The sequence below is a fragment of the Chenopodium album genome, chromosome 3, assembly GCF_948465745.1.
Source record: "Chenopodium album chromosome 3, dcCheAlbu1.1, whole genome shotgun sequence".
Classification (NCBI taxonomy): domain Eukaryota; kingdom Viridiplantae; phylum Streptophyta; class Magnoliopsida; order Caryophyllales; family Amaranthaceae; genus Chenopodium; species Chenopodium album.
Window position 1 is genome coordinate 34,307,756 of NC_137836.1, and position 17,908 is coordinate 34,325,663.

The 17,908-nt window shown below is 37.2% G+C and overlaps 1 protein-coding gene across 1 annotated transcript; it reads right to left on the reverse strand.

Moving 5' to 3' along the window:
• Positions 1–1,580: 1,580 nt before the first annotated feature.
• LOC145625003 (uncharacterized) lies at positions 1,581–3,160 on the reverse strand. Its single transcript, XM_081678087.1, has 3 exons — positions 3,049–3,160; positions 2,379–2,530; positions 1,581–2,267 (listed from the first exon to the last, which is right to left on the reverse strand). Exons 1-3 carry the CDS (start codon positions 3,158–3,160, stop codon positions 1,581–1,583), a joined length of 951 nt encoding a protein of 316 aa, XP_081534213.1.
• Positions 3,161–17,908: the final 14,748 nt, after the last annotated feature.

The window sequence follows — 17,908 nt, forward strand, 5'->3', positions numbered from 1 at the left end:
CTTTTTAACATGCAATATGGTGATCAATAAATATAATAGAATAAACATTAATATTGGAAGCAATTCAACAATAAATTGTTACTCAAATCAAATAATAAATTAACTTAAACATGATTCTAGCAATATAAAAATAAAATAAGTAATTAAATTAATTAATTACTCACATTTCACGCGCGCCTTTAAATTGCTACATCATAAATAAATTATTAGTCACTTCAATAAAAATATAACTCAAATTGAAGTTAAATTAAGGAAAAAGTGATTTGAATTAGTCCAAACCCTTAGTTAATTCTACCTTTCACGCCTTGGTTTAAGGACGGAACCTCAGGTGTTGTATGGACTCCTTGGAGTGCTTAAGGAAGGAATAATGTAGTTAGATTTATATGTTTAAGGCTTAGAATATGAGAGAGAGATAAGAGAATGATTTTTGGTGTAGAAGAGAAAAAGAGAGAATCATTTGGTCCCTGAATTGTAGAATGGAGGGGAGTATTTACAGGGAAAATGAGTAGAGAGAACACACAGAACCCTTAAAAAGATAAAAACCCTAGTTTTGGGGCGCCGTGACACAATAGAGGTTGCCGTGACACGGAAAATCTGCCGTGACACAACTAAAAATGTTGCGTCGCGGCAAATTAACTACCCTAAAAAGATAAAATGCGTGTAGGTTTTACACGGAGAAAACACGGGATAATTTTGTGACGCGTCACATGTACCATGACGGGGGGAAAATCCACTGTGGCGCCGTGTCATAGTGTACTTTTTTATTTGAAATGTGTGAGGAAATGCGGAAAATACATAAAAAAAAAAGGCACTGTGACACGGTGGCAGTATGCACCGTGCCACGTCAGCCTTTGCCGCATTGCGACATTTTAGTTGTTGTGTGATAATTCTAGTTTTTTACGCGTTTGTAAAACTACAATAACTTTTGATCCGTAACTTGGAATAAGGTATATAATGGATCATTGGAAATCTTATCAAGTGTAATTTCCAACCAAATTAGAATCAGGTCAATATCATTTTTATATTTTAAGATATGGCTATATTTGTGAAAGGGTGGCGATTTTGGGCCGAGTTTAGTATTTTGCTCAGATCTTCTTCATTTTAAAACAAAATTGGGCTTATGATATATTTTTGGAAAGCTTATTTCATGGCATATCCAAAAATTAATAAATGGATCAAAATTATATGGCCACAAAATCAGTTTCTCTCGGTTTTGTGATGTGGACACGAAAAGTGAAAAATAAGTTATGGTTTAGGGAAATAAGCTAGGTGTTTGTTTGGTTTATGAAATGTATTGAATGGAAATATGGATGAAGCACTCCAAATGTTAAATACTCAACCAGATCAATAATGGCGTCGAAAGGTTGTTCATCATCGGGTTTGGTTTTGGGGAGACATTTTTAGGTTTGTACAATAAGCATCAAACCTAAGTTCTTCTAATTCATGAAGATCCAACCACCTTTGTTCTGCTGCACTCCCAAAATCGAAGATGATTTTATTAATTGCCCAACGAGCGTGGTGCTTAAGCTCCACCAGAAGATGATATGATTTTCCAAAAACTTGACGGTATGGAGTGGTGCCTATGGGAGTCTTGAAAGTCGTTCAATATGCCCATAAAGCATCATCAAGCTTGTCCGTCCAATCTTTCCTATTCCTAGCAACCGCCTTCTTAAGATCAACTTTATTTGATGGTTGGACACCTTAACTTTTCCACTATTTTGAGGATGGTAAGGAAGACCAAAAAGTTGATGAACGCCATGCTTTATCAACAACTTTTGGAAAGCATTATGTATAAAATGCAATCCATTGTAACTTATTACCACCTTGGGCACACCAAATCTCGAAAATATGATCTTTTTTAATAGCTTCATCACCACTTTTTGGTCATTTGTAGGGGAGGCAATGACATCAACCCATTTAGAAACATAATCGACCTCAACAAGGATGTATTGGTTTCCGAATGAAAAAGGGAATGGTCCCATGAAATCAATGCCCCATTCATCGAAAACTTCCAACTCGAGGATGGGTTGTTGAAGCATCTCATTCCTCTTTGAAATGTTTCTGGACCTTTGGAACCTACCACAAGACTTGATAAAACCCCAACTATCCTTAAAAAGGTGCAACCATAATAAACCACTTTGGAGAATCTTTAAAGTGATTTTGGAAACTCCCATGTGACCACCACTAGGATCCGAGTGAGAAATCTTCAAGACATTTGGCACATCTTCACTTAGAATGTAACGACAGAGTAAGCCATCAACTCCTCGCTTATACAAAATTGGATCATCCCACAAATAGTCTTGTGCTTATCTCTTAAGCTTCTTTCTTTGATTCTTCGAAAATGAAGGTGGAAAAGCCCCACATGCTAGAAATTTAACCAAATCGACGAACCAAAGGATTTCCTTCACATCAATGGCATATAAAAAATCATCAATCATTCTATCTATAATGGGGGAATCATCATCTTGGACTTGGAAGTCTTTAAGGCGGGAGAGGTGATCCGCCACAACATTCTCCGCCCATTTCTTGTCTGTAACCTCAATATCAAATGTTTGAATTTCAAACACACATCAAAACAATCTAGGATTTGATTCCTTCTTAGCAAAGAGATATTTGAGATCCTCATGATCCATGAATACAATGGTCTTGGAACCCAACAAATAACAACGTGAATTTCTCAAAAGCATGCACAATTGCTAAAAACTCGTTTTCCGTTGTTGTGTAGTTTCGTTGAGCTCCATTGAGGGTTTTTGGCATACATATAATAGATAACATGGAGCTTCTTATTAACCCTTTGACCCAAAACACCTCCTATAGCAATATCACTAGCATCACACATGAATTCAAAAGCTAAATCCCATCTCGGGGCTTGGAATCTGGAGGCGGAAGTTAAGGCTTTCATCTATTTGTTGAATGCTTCCAAGAATCTATCATCAAACACGAACTAAACATCCTTTTGAAGAAGATCATTGAGGGGCTTAGAAATTAGAGAGAAATCCTTGATGAATCTCCAATAAAACCTGGCATGCCCCAAGAAAGACCTCACACCTTTTTCATTGACCGGAGATGGTAGCTTTTTAATGACTTCAATCTTTCCTTGGTCCACCTCTATTCCTTTGTAAGAGATCTTATGACTAAGGACAATGCATTCCTCAACCATAAAGTGATATTTCTCCCAATTCAAGACTAGATTAACTTTCTCACACCGAGCCAAACACTTTTCAAGGTTCTCAAGACAAGCTTCAAATGAAACACCTCCCACCAAAAAATCATCCATGAACACTTCCATTTCCCCTACCATCATATCTCAAAATATGCTCATCATACACCGTTGGAAGGTGGCGGGGGCGTTACAAAGTCCAAATGACATTCTCCTATAAGAAAAGGTCCATATGGGCATGTAAAAGTTGTTTTCTCTTGGTCATCTGGGTGAATAGGAATTTGAAAGAAACCAGAATAATCATCAACAAAATAGAAATACTTATGCCTTGTTAGTCTTTCAAGCATTTGATCAATGAAGGGAAGGGGGAAATGATCCTTTTTGGTGGATGTGTTTAGACGTCGATAATCTATACACATCCTCCATCCTGTGACCGTCGTTGTAGGAATGAGCTCACCTTTCACATTCTCCACAACGGTCATGCCTCCTTTCTTTGGGACAACGTGGACTGAGGAAACCCACTTTGAGCTAGAGATGGGGAATATGATTCCCGCATCCAATAGCTTGGTGATTTTCTTCTTGACTACTTCCCCCATTTGAAGGTGAAGTTTTCGTTGTCTTTCAATGCTTGGTGAGGCATTATCTTCAAGAGTGATGTGGTGCATGTATAAGGCAAGACTAATACCCTTGAGGTCATCAATGGTATAGCCTAAAGCACCTTGGTGCTTTCTTAACACACCATACCGCTTTTGAGCTTGGCTCTCACTCAAGGAGGAACTAAAAATCACGAGAAAAGTTGAGTTAGGATCTAAGAACTCATACCTAAGGTGTGATGGAAGAGGTTTGAGCTCAACCATGGGGACACCTTTACCTTCTTTTGTTGTAGCCGCTTGCAATGCTTCTTGGATAGCTAGTGATGTTCATGCACATTTGCTCGTCTTCAAGGCTGCCATTGAGAAAATCTTCACACAAAGCCATCTCTTTCCCAGGAAAACCTATCTTTTTCCTTATTCAACAAAACATTCTCAAGAGCATCATTAGAGGTAAGAAATTTCTCATGCATAGAAGACACAACATTATCAAGAGAGTCAATCATCATACATTCTCCAAGGAAGAACTTGGATACTTCATGTTATCATTCAAGTCAAATTCAATCATCTCATCTCCTACCTTAAGTGAAATTTATCAATGTTGACATCGATTATAGCACCCGAGGTAACAAGAAAGGGTCTACCTAGAAAGATAGGAATGCTAGCATCTTCGTCCATCTCAAGGACCACAAAATCCATCGGAATAACAAATTTGCCAACCCTCAAAGGGACATCCTCTACCTTATCCTTTGGAAACTTGATTGACCTATCGGCTAATTGTAAAGTAATATCGGTAGGCAAGAGTTCCCCTAGTTTAAGCCTTTGGTACACTGAATATGGCATAAGGCTAACAAAAGCTCCAAGGTAACATAAAGCTTTAACACTACATGAAAAAACGTAGTTGGCACCGGTTCAAAACCCCTCAATGCCACCGGTTTTGAACCGGTGCCAATTACGAGCATGAAAAGCCACCGGTTCAAACCGGTGGCAGAAATGGTTATTGGCACCGGTTAACCGGTGCCAAAAATGGCCCAAAAATCTTTTCCCATTGTTTTTGGCACCGGTTAACCGGTGCCAAAAATGCCCGTTATATATATATATATGTATATATATATGTATATATGTGTATATATATATATATATAATAAAAAAAATTTACAATATATAATAAAAAAAATTTACAATCAATTGCAACATATAAATAAATAAAAAAAATTTACATTATAAATAAAAAAAATTACAATATACACGTAAATAAAAAAAATTACAATATAAATAAAAAAAAACTCCTACACATCTGAATAAATATTCTTGAATCTTGATTCTTGAATTTAAGATCTAAATTGATGTACCTACACCAATTAAATAAAAAACAAAAGATTAATAGAAATAAGCTTTGAAAAACAAAAAAAAAAAAACCCAGAAATTCAATAAAAAAAAAATTCAAACCCAGAAATATAAAGCAGGAATTCAAACCCAGAAAAAAAAAAAAAAAAACCAGAAATTTAAATGTATGACAATCGAATTGAAACCCAGAAAGAAAATAATAATCCAGAAATCGGAAAAATAAAATCAAAATGAAACCAAGAAAAAAAAAATCAACCCAGAAAAAAAAATCAACCCCGAAATCGAAATTGAAAAAAAAAAATTAACCCAGAAAAAATATAACCCCAGACATCGAAAAAAAATGAAATCGAAAAAAAATAAAAATCGAAAAATTAAACCGAATTAAAATCCAAAATCAAACACATGCAAGAACCCATAAAATCGATTTAAATCAAGAAAATCGAAAAAAAACACATGCAATAAACCTAGAAAATTGAAATCATAAATCGAAATCCAGAAATCGAAATCGAAAAAAAAAACACAGGCAATAAACCCAGAAAATCAAAATCCGAAACTCGATTCAAATCAATTAATGAAACCCTGAAAAATCGAATTAAAATCCAAAATCAAACCCAAAAAAACACCCAATAAACACAAACCCAGAAAAATCGAAAAAATAAACCCAAAAAATCAAACCCATCTTGATTAGATTCGATGTTGTTCGTGGTCTTGATGGTGGTCTTGGGTGTTGGACTTGGTGGTGGTGTTGGTTGTCGTCTTCGGTGGTGTTTAGGGGAATAAGGGGGTTTTTTTTAGGGAGAGGAGAGAGAAGAGAAGAGAGGAGAGGAGATCAGGAGAGAGAGAGAGGAGGAGGGAGGCCGAGTATGAGGGTAGGGTTTAGGGAAATATAAGGGGTTTTTTTTAAAAAAAAAAAAGGTTTTTGCCACCGGTTCGGTTCAAACCGGTATGAACCAAACCGGTGGCAAAAACTTCTTCTAAAAAACCTGCCTTCTTTAACCCATATTTTTGCCACCGATTTTGAAGAACCGGTGCCATTAAGGCAGTGTCATTCTACATTTTTCACCTAGTGTCAATAGCATCCGGGATGAAAAAGTTTTCAGGATCATTTAGCTTAGGTTCCATCTTGTTCATTATGGTTGCACTACAACTCTCGGTCAAGTTCACCGTCTCCACAACATCACAAGTCCTCCTACCGCTTAAAATGTCTGTAAGTGATGTTGCATAGTTCGGCATTTAGGTGAAAACATCAGTAAATGGTGGAGAAAGACGAAGTTGTTTGAGCATGTGTATAAATCTTCCAAATTGTTCATACAACTTGTGCCTCATAAATCTTTGTGGATAAGAAAACTTGGGTTTCACAACTTCTTTCTCTTCCTTCACCTTCTTAGGTGGATCTACCATTACTTTACTGAAAGATGCATCATCTTCCTCATTCTCAACTAAAACCTCCTTGGCCCCCACTTTACTTTTACTCTTTCTAGGAAAACTCTTCTTAAGAACCCTACCACTCCTTGTGACTATGGCATTAACGGGTGTCTTAGGGTCTAGGCCTTGAGAAAAGAATTCATATATGTATAGATATAAATATTCCCAAGAGCAATAACAAAAATGTTATATATATATATATATATATACAAATGATAGTAAGTAAATAATGAATAATAATATAGTTAAAAAGTTAACATAAATTTACAATTAAAATGACATTTACATGTTGAAGGTGATAAAAGACTCCAACATGTCACGAACTTCATTAAGTTCCTTGATTGTCAACGGACCATCCTTTTGTACCTTGCAAAACTTGAAATACAAAAAAAATTATGTTATAATTAATTAATTAGGCAAAACAATATGTATTTTATCAAATATGACCTTTATGACTTCTATTTAGCCCATTTCCTACATTTCTTATCAAATGAACTATTTCTTTCTCATAACATAACAATGTCATCTAGTTTTATGTGTCTAAGCCCTAAAATTGAATCAAAAGAGCATTTTATTAAGGTTTAAGATAATTTTTACTCAAAATGGCCCAAACATAGCCTATATGACTTTACTTTGCCCATTTTCTACATTTCTTATCAAATGAACTTTATTGATCTCATAAAATGTCAATATTATATAGTTATAGGTGTTTAAGGAAAGAAATCACATCAAAAGAGCATATTACCACAAAATGGCCCAAATATGGCCCATATGACTTCTATTCAGCCCAATTTCTACCTTTCTTATCAAATGACCCATTTATTTCTCATAACATGTCAACTTTGGGTAATATTAGGTGTCTAAGGCTAGAAATCACATCAAAATAGCATTTCATTAAGTTTTAGGACGCATTTTACTCAAAATGGCCCAACTATGGCCTATTTGACTTCTATTTAGCCCATTTCCTACAATTCTTATCAAATGAAGTATTTATTTAACATAAAATGTCAATGTAACCTATTTTTATGTGTCTAAGGCCTAAAATTGAATCAAAAAACATTTTATTAAGGTTTAAGACGCTTTTTACTCAAAATGGCCCAAATATGGCCTATATGACTTTACTTTGCCCATTTCCTACAATTCTTATGAAATGATCTTTATTTATCTCATAACATGTCAATATTATCTAGTTATAGGTGTACAAGGAATGAAATCACATTAAAAGAGCATATTAACACAAAATGGCCCTAATATGGCCTATATGATTTCTATTGAGTCCATTTTCTACCTTTCTTGTCAAATGACCTTTTTATTTCTCATAACATGTAAATGTTGGATAATATTAGGTTTCTAAGATATAAATCAACATCAGTATAGCATTTCATTAAGTTTAACAACACATTTTACTCAAAATGGCCCAAATATGGCCTATATGACTTCTATCTAGCCCATTTCCTACATTACTTATCAAATGAACTATTTCTTTCTCATAACATGTCAATGTCACCTATTTTTATGTGTCTAAGACCTAAAATTGAATCAAAAAAGCATTTTATTAAAGTTTAAGACGTTTTTTTACTCAAAATGGCCCGAATATGGCCTATATGACTTTATTTTGCCCATTTCCTACATTTCTTATTAAATGAACTTTATTTATCTCATAAAATGTCAATATTATCTAGTTATAAGTGTATAAGGAAAGTAATCACATCAAAAGAGCATATTAACACAAAATGGCTTAAATATGGCTCATATGACTTCTATTCATCCATTTTCTACCTTTCTTGTCAAATGACCTATTTATTTCTCATAACATGTTAATGTTGGGTAATATTAGGTTTTTAAGGTTAGAAATCACACCAAAATAGCATTTCATTAAGTTTTAGGACTTACATCATCAAGTTGTTGACTGTCCGTACAATGAGTCACTATGTCAAGCATGAATCTCATCACATACAAAGCACAATCAAGTCCATTTCCTTGTCGTGCGCACTAGCATATGACAAACAAATAACATTAGTGAAACATGCAAAGGAAATTAGCAAATATTTACTAACATAGATTTTGAAGATAATCACAATATCATGTAAATTACCAACGGTGACTTCCATGTTGGAACCTGTGGACCACGACAATGTAGCTTCTTCATAACAATGTAGTAAATAAAGTACATTCAAATTTTAAGAGATGCCCAAGCAGCCTGCTGATTCTGAGGCTGGAGTAGTCCCGGCAGCGGCTGCTGAAGCCGGAGCAACCCCGGCAGCGACTGTCGAGGTCGAAGATGCCCGGGCAGCCGCTCCGGCGGAGCAGCGTAAGGAGCACCAGCCGAGGCCGTCGCTGCCTCGGCATCGGAGATGGGGGCCTGGGAGTCGTGCTATTTCGGCGGTTTTTTTTCCAGAGGTGCAGTTAGAGAGTGCCTAACGGTTATTTAACACTAAAAAAATTGAGAAATAAATAAATTACCTCGTTAATAAACTTGACCCAGGCACGTGGCCAATCAATGAGGATACATATAGCTTGCCAAAGCTTTGTTATCTTAACCTCCTCTATCGGTACGGGTAGTGGGATGTCTTCGAACCCCTCAACCACCGAAGCGATCCCAACCGAGTAATGATGTGGCCCCGACGTAGCACCGGTCGTCGCTTGTGCACTACCATACGCCACGAAACTCAACTCCATACTATTTACATGCCCTGGGGCTAGAAGTGCACACCCACAAGTAGAAAAAAAAGATAGTTAAGTAGGTCTTTTACTACACCATAGATAATATAACGAAATTTATTAAGGTAGAGGGTTATAAATCACCTACAACTCTGGATATTCATGCGGTGTTGGATTATCAAGCTCCCTCGAGTCCGCATGTGTAGGAGTAGGAACCTGCAACAATTAATCAATCATGCCACCTCAGATCTCAATTAACTCAGCATTTTAAAACTTTTAATAACCCAATTGAAATTACCTTAGGTGACACATTTTCACCATGTATCTCATCTCCTCCATGTCTATCACCTTCTCCTTGTTCTTTTGGTTGAGAATATGAGTCGACTGGTGTACTCGCGAAGAACGACAAAGTCGTTAAGTTCATCTGCTACGCCAAAGCATTGAATTCACCGACTAACGCGTTGCGTACTTGTTCCTTAATTGATGCCACCTTGGCATCCAACTCCCCCGGTGAGTTAACATTGGCTCAAGATCTACCCGATTTCGTGTATTCTGGACCCATTACCTTTTGCCATCCAAGCAATGACCCTCCTGAACCTACTACTCCTCCTGGATGGTATGGCCTTCCCAAAGCCATGGTGAAAGGGTCATTCTCCACACTTGGGACCAATTTGCCCTCCACCAGCTCTTGGGTGTGCTCAAGCTGTAGCAAAAGGAAAAAGGATGTCAGTAATACAATTAATGGTTTGTATAGTGATTTTGATGCAAAAGCGTCTAAAAATTTAACAGTTCATAGGTAACTTACAAGTTTATCTGCCATTTTTTTGGTTTCCGGACCCTTGATGACCCATTTTCAGGTTTCCTTATCAAACGTATGGAGAGAACAAAAGAAATCACCAGCACGACTCACCAAAGTAGAAATCATGGAACTAGAGGATTCCTTCGATGCCACTAGAAGCGATTTAGGGTATAAACCCTTTTGGATCAGCTCAGGTCTCTTTTCAGCAAATGTCTTAGCCCCCATACGATGGACGTACTCCTTCTTCTCTGCATTTTTTTTAGTTTGCTCTCGAAGTTCCTAAATAAAATTAAATGTTAGTATCATTGCTACAAAAAGAGCCAAGCTATTATTCAATTGAGATCAGATTTACACAAACTTACAATGGCTTTCTTTTGAGTCTTCATTCTAACAAACTCTTCCCATTCTTCTTTTGACACGGTCGGCCATTTTTGCCACGGGATAAGATCATCCTCATCAGCTTTCTTCTTCTTTGATTTCTACTTCTTCTTGTACATCCATCCATTAGTCAAGTTGGTCTTAAAGCCTCTTAATCTTTCCGCTAATAAAGATTCAAACACTCTTCTCTTCTCGGCATCATTAGGAATAGAAAACAACCTCTACAAGCACACACTAGTAGAAAAAACATTATGGGAAGCAGTTCAAACCCCCAAATGGGAAGCGGGTCTGAACCGCATGGGTTTAGGGGGCTTGCCAATTGCCAAGCAAATGGCAAGCGGTTCAGAACCGCTTCCCATTTGGGGTAAATGGCAAGCGGTTTGGCGCCAAAACCGCTTGCCATTTGCACTTCACATAACATCATGTGCAGTGCAAATGGGAAGCGGTTTTGGCGCCAAACCGCTTCCCATTTGTAGTTTTTTTTTTGTTTTTTATTTTTTTTATTTTAATATATATAATAATTAATAATAATAATATTATTAGTGACCTGTTTTGAGAAGCACAGTAGTCCAGTTTTTTAAAAATTATTATTATTAATAATATTATTATTAATTAATAATATTATATTAATTAATATTAATAAATAATAATTAATTAAAAATATTACAAATTTTGGAATAATAATAATAATAATTCAATAACAATAAAATGCATAATAATAATAACATATATAAAACTCATAAATAATGTATAGTACTAATTACAAATAAGTTATATAATGTACATATGGATTTACGTACTATATATAAAAATAAAAAAGATACGGTAACAACTAAATATAAATATTTATTTGTCATAAAACAAAAAAAAATAAAACTCAATCCAAGTCATTATCTAACAAACACATATATATTATATATTCTACCTAGATGCCATCAAATGTCACAAAAAAAGCCCACATGTCGCGAATTTCATCAACCTCTTCCTTTGTCAAAGGGCCTTCCCTTTTACAAACCTTTGAAAACAAAAAAATACCAAACATTAAACATCATTCATATATATTACATAAAATTCAAACTAATAATTAAAAATAATAATGTATATATGTTAAATATTTCAAACATCATTCTAACTTGCCCGATTTAGCATTCAACTAAGTTTTCTACATTTCTTATCTAATGAGCTATTTATCTATCATAACATATCAATTACAACTAGTCTTTGGTGTCCAATGTTTGAAATCATAGCAAATTAGCATTATTCTATGTTTTAGGACGACTTTTACTCGAAATCGCCTATTTCACTACTACTTTGCCCGTTTTCTACATTTCTTATCTAATGAGCTATTTATCTATCATAACATGTCAATTACAACTAGTCTTTGGTGTCCAATGTTTGAAATCATAGCAAATTAGCATTATTCTAAGTTTTAGGATGGCTTTTACCCGAAATCGCCTATTTTACTACTACTTTGCCCGTTTTCTACATTTCTTATCTAATGAGCTATTTATCTTTCATAACATGTCAATTACAACTAGTCTTTGGTGTCCAATGTTTGAAATCATAGCAAATTAGCATTATTCTAAGTTTTAGGACGGCTTTTACCCGAAATCGCCTATTTCACTACTACTTTGCCCGTTTTCTACATTTCTTATCTAACGAGCTATTTATCTATCATAACATGTCAATTACAACTAGTCTTTGGTGTCCAATGTTTGAAATCATAGCAAATTAGCATTATTCTAAGTTTTAGGACGGCTTTTACCCAAAATCGCCTATTTCACTACTACTTTGCCCGTTTTCTACATTTCTTATCTAATGAGCTATTTATCTATCATAACATGTCAATTACAACTAGTCTTTGGTGTCTAATTTTTGAAATCATAGCAAAAGATCATTTTACTCAGTTTTAGGACGGCATTTACCCAAAATCGCCTTTTCCACTTCTACTTGCCCTTTTTTATATTTTATTCTGTGAAGTACTTATTTTTCACAAACATTTTCCATATACACTAAAAATGCAAGTACGCAAAAATTACACAAAGTTGCATGAACGGCTCGGTTTCACGAACGGATGCTGCCTGGGCTGCTGCAGCAGCTGCCTTGGCAGCTGCCTGGTGGCTGCTGCAGCTGCCTTGGCAGGTGCCTGGTGACTGCTGCAGCTGCCTGTGCAGCTCACTGGTGGCTGCTGCAGCTGCCTGTGCAGCTCACTGGTGGCTGCTGCAGCTGCCTGTGCAGCTCACTGGTGGCTGCTGCAGCTGCCTGTGCAGCTCCTAGGCTGCTGCTGCAGCTGCCAGGTGGCTGCTGCGGCTGCCTGTGCAGCTGCCTAAGCTGCTGCTGCTGGTGCCTGGGCAGCTGCACAGGCTGCTGCTGCGGCTGCCTGGCAGCTGTTGCAGTTTGGTGGCTGGCTGCTTGCAGCTGCCTAGCATAACCCGAGGCTGTTGCCTTAGGTGCTGTAGTTGCCTCGGGTGCTCACTTTCCCAATTTCTTCATTTCTTACCTAATGAGGAGTTTCTTTATTATAACATGTCAATTATAACTAGTCTTAGGTGTTTAATGTTTGAAATCATTGCAAATTAGCATTATACTTAGTTTTAGGACGGCTTTTACCCGAAATCGCCTATTTCACTACTACGTTGCCCGATTTCTACATTTCTTATCTAATGAGCAATTTCTTTATCATAACATGTCAATTATAACTAGTTTTAGGTGTTTAATGTTTGAAATCATAGCAAATTAGCATTATACTTAGTTTTAGGACGGCTTTTACCCGAAATCGCCTATTTCACTACTACGTTGCCCGATTTATACATTTCTTATCTAATGAGCAATTTCTTTATCATAACATGTCAATTATAACTAGTTTTAGGTGTCTAATGTTTGAAATCATAGCAAATTAGCATTATACCTAGTTTTAGGACGGCTTTTACCCGAAATCGCCTATTTCACTCTTACTTTGCCCGTTTTCTACATTTCTTATCTAATGAGCTACTTATATATCATAACATGTCAATTACAACTAGTCTTTGGTGTCTAATGTTTGAAATCATAGCAAACTAGCATTATACTTAGTTTTAGGACGGATTTTACCCGAAATCGAACCGGAAAAAAATAAAAACAAGTACCTCCTCAATGTGTTGGGCTTCAGTGCACCTATTGACTATGTCATTCATAAACCTCATCACGTAGAGGGCACAGTCAATGCCGTTGTCTTATTGCGCACACTAATATGACACAATGTTAAAATAGTCATGCATAGCCAAAACTCAAGGCAATTTTTTAAAAAAATCAATATATCGAGACTTTACCTTTGCATATTTCCACGTGGGACCCGCAACCGAACGACAATTCAACTTCTTCATAACACTTCAAAAAAATAAAAAACAAACGATTTAGGAACATAGTCACTCAATCACTTAAGTGTGATTGGTAACAAAACAATATATAGGAAGCGGTATGTACCTATTCAATAGGTTATTCACTAGCAACTTCCTTGGTGGCCATATACGAGCCGAGTCAAAGTAGTAGATTTTGTTATTGGAAACACAAATCACCATAAGGCTCCAATGTAGACTACATGTATATTAAAGCAAATATCATATCAATCAATTGTTATGCGTCAACATCTATACTTAACAAACAAACTAAGGGTGATATATTTACACTTACTCCTCAAAACAAGGGGCTAATAAGAACTTGTTTCCCACACGCATTGATTCTCTAATAGCCCGCTCAAGGTAATCTATCACATCACGAGGGTTATTCAAGCATTTGGTTACGGAGGTCTGCTCGGGGCATAACCACCCAACTGCTGCTTCACCATCGGGTTTACTAGCAAGGAGCTCCTGTAGTGACCTTCAAGAAAGTAATGTGTGCAAGTAATTACTAGTTGCATTGTTTTGGTATGAAAATATCAAAAATACAATATTTTTAGAAATAGTCTCGTTAATTAACCTCATGAATGTTTGAATGATGGATATGTTAAGCATGGAACCGGTTAGAAATTCCGTCACATCCTCTCTAGAAATTTATGCGATCGCATCCTTATCATAATGGAACAATGCCTTAGGCAAGTTCACTTGAATATGTGTACCCGTAGGCAACTCACTAACACGGTTGTGAAGAAAAGTACATGCTTTCGAAAGCGACCTAAGGACTTTGGCTTCTACTAGTGGAGTACATGAAGCTCTCGAACTCTTCTTCGACACTTGTCCTTGTTCCATCTTCGGAGGACCTTCTTCCTTGGATTTTTGCTTCTCCACCTTCTTTCTTTTAGAGGACTGAATTTCCATAGTAATCTAGTAGCATAAAAAAACATGGTCATTGCACAAAGCACATGTTAATCTAGTTACATACAAGTAGTTACATACAAGTATTGTTTACTTACCCCTCCTACCAACCTCAACCGATCACGTGGCCATTGCACAAAGCTCCCGGTCGCGTCAGGCAGCTTAAAAAAATCATATTCCTCTCTAGGCACCGGTAGTGGTAAGTCCTCAAACCCAGCAACTATAGAATCGATCCCGACCGAGATGTAATGGGTGCTAGTATTAGACTTAAAATGCACCTTGTCAAAAGGTTGTGCACTACCATACCCCACCAACTGCAACTGTCCACCGGTTGTTTCCCATGGGTGAAGAAGCTCACAAGGCGTCTCTTCCTACATATTTGGTTAGGAGTTAGGACATAAATTAAGAAATAATAAACGAAAGCCTAACATAATAAAAGCTGATTAGGTAGTGAAGTTCACCTTAACATCTGGGAAAGGTTCAGGCATCAGATTTGCTCTCTTCAGTGACTCTGCATCCGTAGGACTTGGATCCTGCAAAAGTAAAATAATTAAACATGCAAACAACCTCATTAGACGAACTTCATATAACGTAATTCATGCTAGTACTAAAATTACCTCTCTCTTAACTACTGGATCGTCCTCGGGGCCTCCTGGGTGATTACATGAGTCTACTGGGGTACTCGAGGGAAATGGCAAAGGCGGCAAGTTCATGTGCTTCAGAATGGCATTGAATTGACTTTGCATCTGTTCTTGCAGCTCCGCGCGTATCTCCGCCTTAATTGATTCCTTGTCCTTCTCATCAATCCGATTTGGCGAATTAACACTTGATCTGCTTTTTGCTGATTTGGTGTATTCTGAACCCATCACCTTCTCCCACCCTAGTTGTTTCCCGCCAAAACCAATTACTCGCCCAGGGTGGTATGGTTTTCCCAAAGCTAAGGTGAAAGGATCATGTCCAATGCTTGGAGACAGCTTGCCTTCAATCACTTCCGAAGTATGCTCGAGCTTTAACAACACATAAAAATTTATCATATCTAAGTACAATGTACTTGACAAGGAAATACAATTAATAAGTAGAAAAATTTGCTTACAAGTGCATCTGCTACTACTTTCTTATCCGGTTGCATGACATACTTGCCGGTTTCCTTGTCCAACCCATGCATAGCACACCACCAGTCAATTGCACGAGTAACCAAAGTTTTCACCGAGGAAGAAAGTGGTTTATCAGTTGATAACATTATCGATTTGGGGTATAGACCCGCTTTGACCCACTTTGGTCTTGACTCCGCAAAGGTCTTACAACCCATATGATGATTATACAATTTCTTTCCGGCATTGATTCTAGCTTGTTCGGTTTTTTCCTACACATTCAGATATATATGTTAGCATCAGTCATTGTAAGAAACTAAATATGCGTAGCCGACTCTATTGTTAAATAAAAACATACAAGTGCGGTCCTAGTGGAAGATTTTTCCACAAACTTCTCCCAATCATCCACCGTTATTTGTGGATATAAATCCCACGGTTTCTTATCAGGTTTCTCTTCTTCTCCATCTGCAGGCACATTTTTCTTTGGTCTTCTCTTTCTTCTCTTATGGATCCATCTCGTCCTCAAGTAACTCTTGAAGTTTTTGAATCTCTCTTGTACAAAAGATTCAAACACTTTTCTCTTGGCCGGCTCATCAGGAATATGGAACATACTCTGTAATTCGCGCCAAACATCCACGTTAGGCAAGAGAAAAAAAAAATGAAAAAAAAAGGAAAAAAAAAACCCGAGAATCGGGCAAGGCACCTGCCGAGGCAGCTGCAGCAGCCCAGGCAGCTGTAGCAGCCCAGGCTGCAGCCCAGGCAACTGCAGCACCCAGGCTGCTGCCCAGGCAGCTGCAGCACCCAGGCAGCAGCCCAGGCAGCTGCAGCACCAAGGCAGCAGCCCCGGGCAGCTGCCGGCTGTAGCCCTCGGGTTAGGCCCGGGGGTTGTTTTTGCAATTTTTTTTTTTTTTTATATATATAAATTTAAAAAAAAAAGTTTGATTGCATTAAATAAATACTTACCATAGTATCGTCCCAAAATGTTTGAAGCAACCCGTGAGGTATCTCGGCAAACTCAAGTGTGATTGGTATTTTACGAGTTACAATGCCAACTTGACTAGAAAAATTGTCGCACCATTGGCCAGTAGGTTGACCTAACTCATCAAACTCAAGCACCATAGGAACGTCGGGTTTCTTGAAAGTTTTAGTTGCACCCCTACTCTTTCTGTTCACCGGTGGCTTTACCCCTCCTCCACCACCGGTTTTTTTCAGTTGCCTTTGCATTTGAGTTTCACAATGTGAATCACCTACAACTTCGGTAACCACATTATCATTAATAGGTGGGGCAGTTTCAGCTATACGCTCAAATTCATCAAGCTTATGTTGGAACTGGTCATAAGCTTGGTCTTCCGGTTCCCCCATATCCGTCTCCTTATTAACATCATACAACTCGTCCCTAGAATCATCATCTATATCCTCATCAGAATGAAGGTTCTCATCAGGATCCATGATATGTGCACACCTACAGTAAACAAGCAAAGCATGTTGTTAGTCATCAGTAATGGCAATCAATTCTAAGGCACGATGAAAGACAAACACTTACCCAACTTCTTTGGTTTCATAACAAATTCACATATAATCCTCTAAACAATTCATATATTTAGTGAATATTACATGCTTATACGTTGAAAATACAAAAAAAATAAAACACTTCCCGAAATAAAAACAAACTTGTTGGAGCATAAGATATTTAGTAAATGAAACATGCATTAATAAAAGTACCTCATTCGTGTATTCCCTCATTATGGTCAGATCGAATATAAGTAGCATCATCATCTACATCAGTTGCTACATCAAGTGTAGGAGCAGTGAAAGGGGGAGAATCATCAAATGCATCATATTCTTCCTCGTCCTCAACCTCTCCAACCCCTAAAATTCTCCTTTTGCTAGATAGGACGATGGACCATCTTGGATCGGATGGGTCAGTTACATAGAACACTTGCTTAGCTTGAGATGCAACGATGAATGGTTCAAGACTATCCCGCAAGTGGCCAAGATCTACAAGAGTGAAGTCATCATTTCTCACGTTGCGCCTATTATTATCGACCCATTTACACTTGAATATACCAACCATGAAGTCACGGTAATCTAGTTCCCATATTTCCTGAATTCGTCCATAATATGATAATAGTGCGTCAACTGGTGATGTATCCTTCGCACTGGCAAAC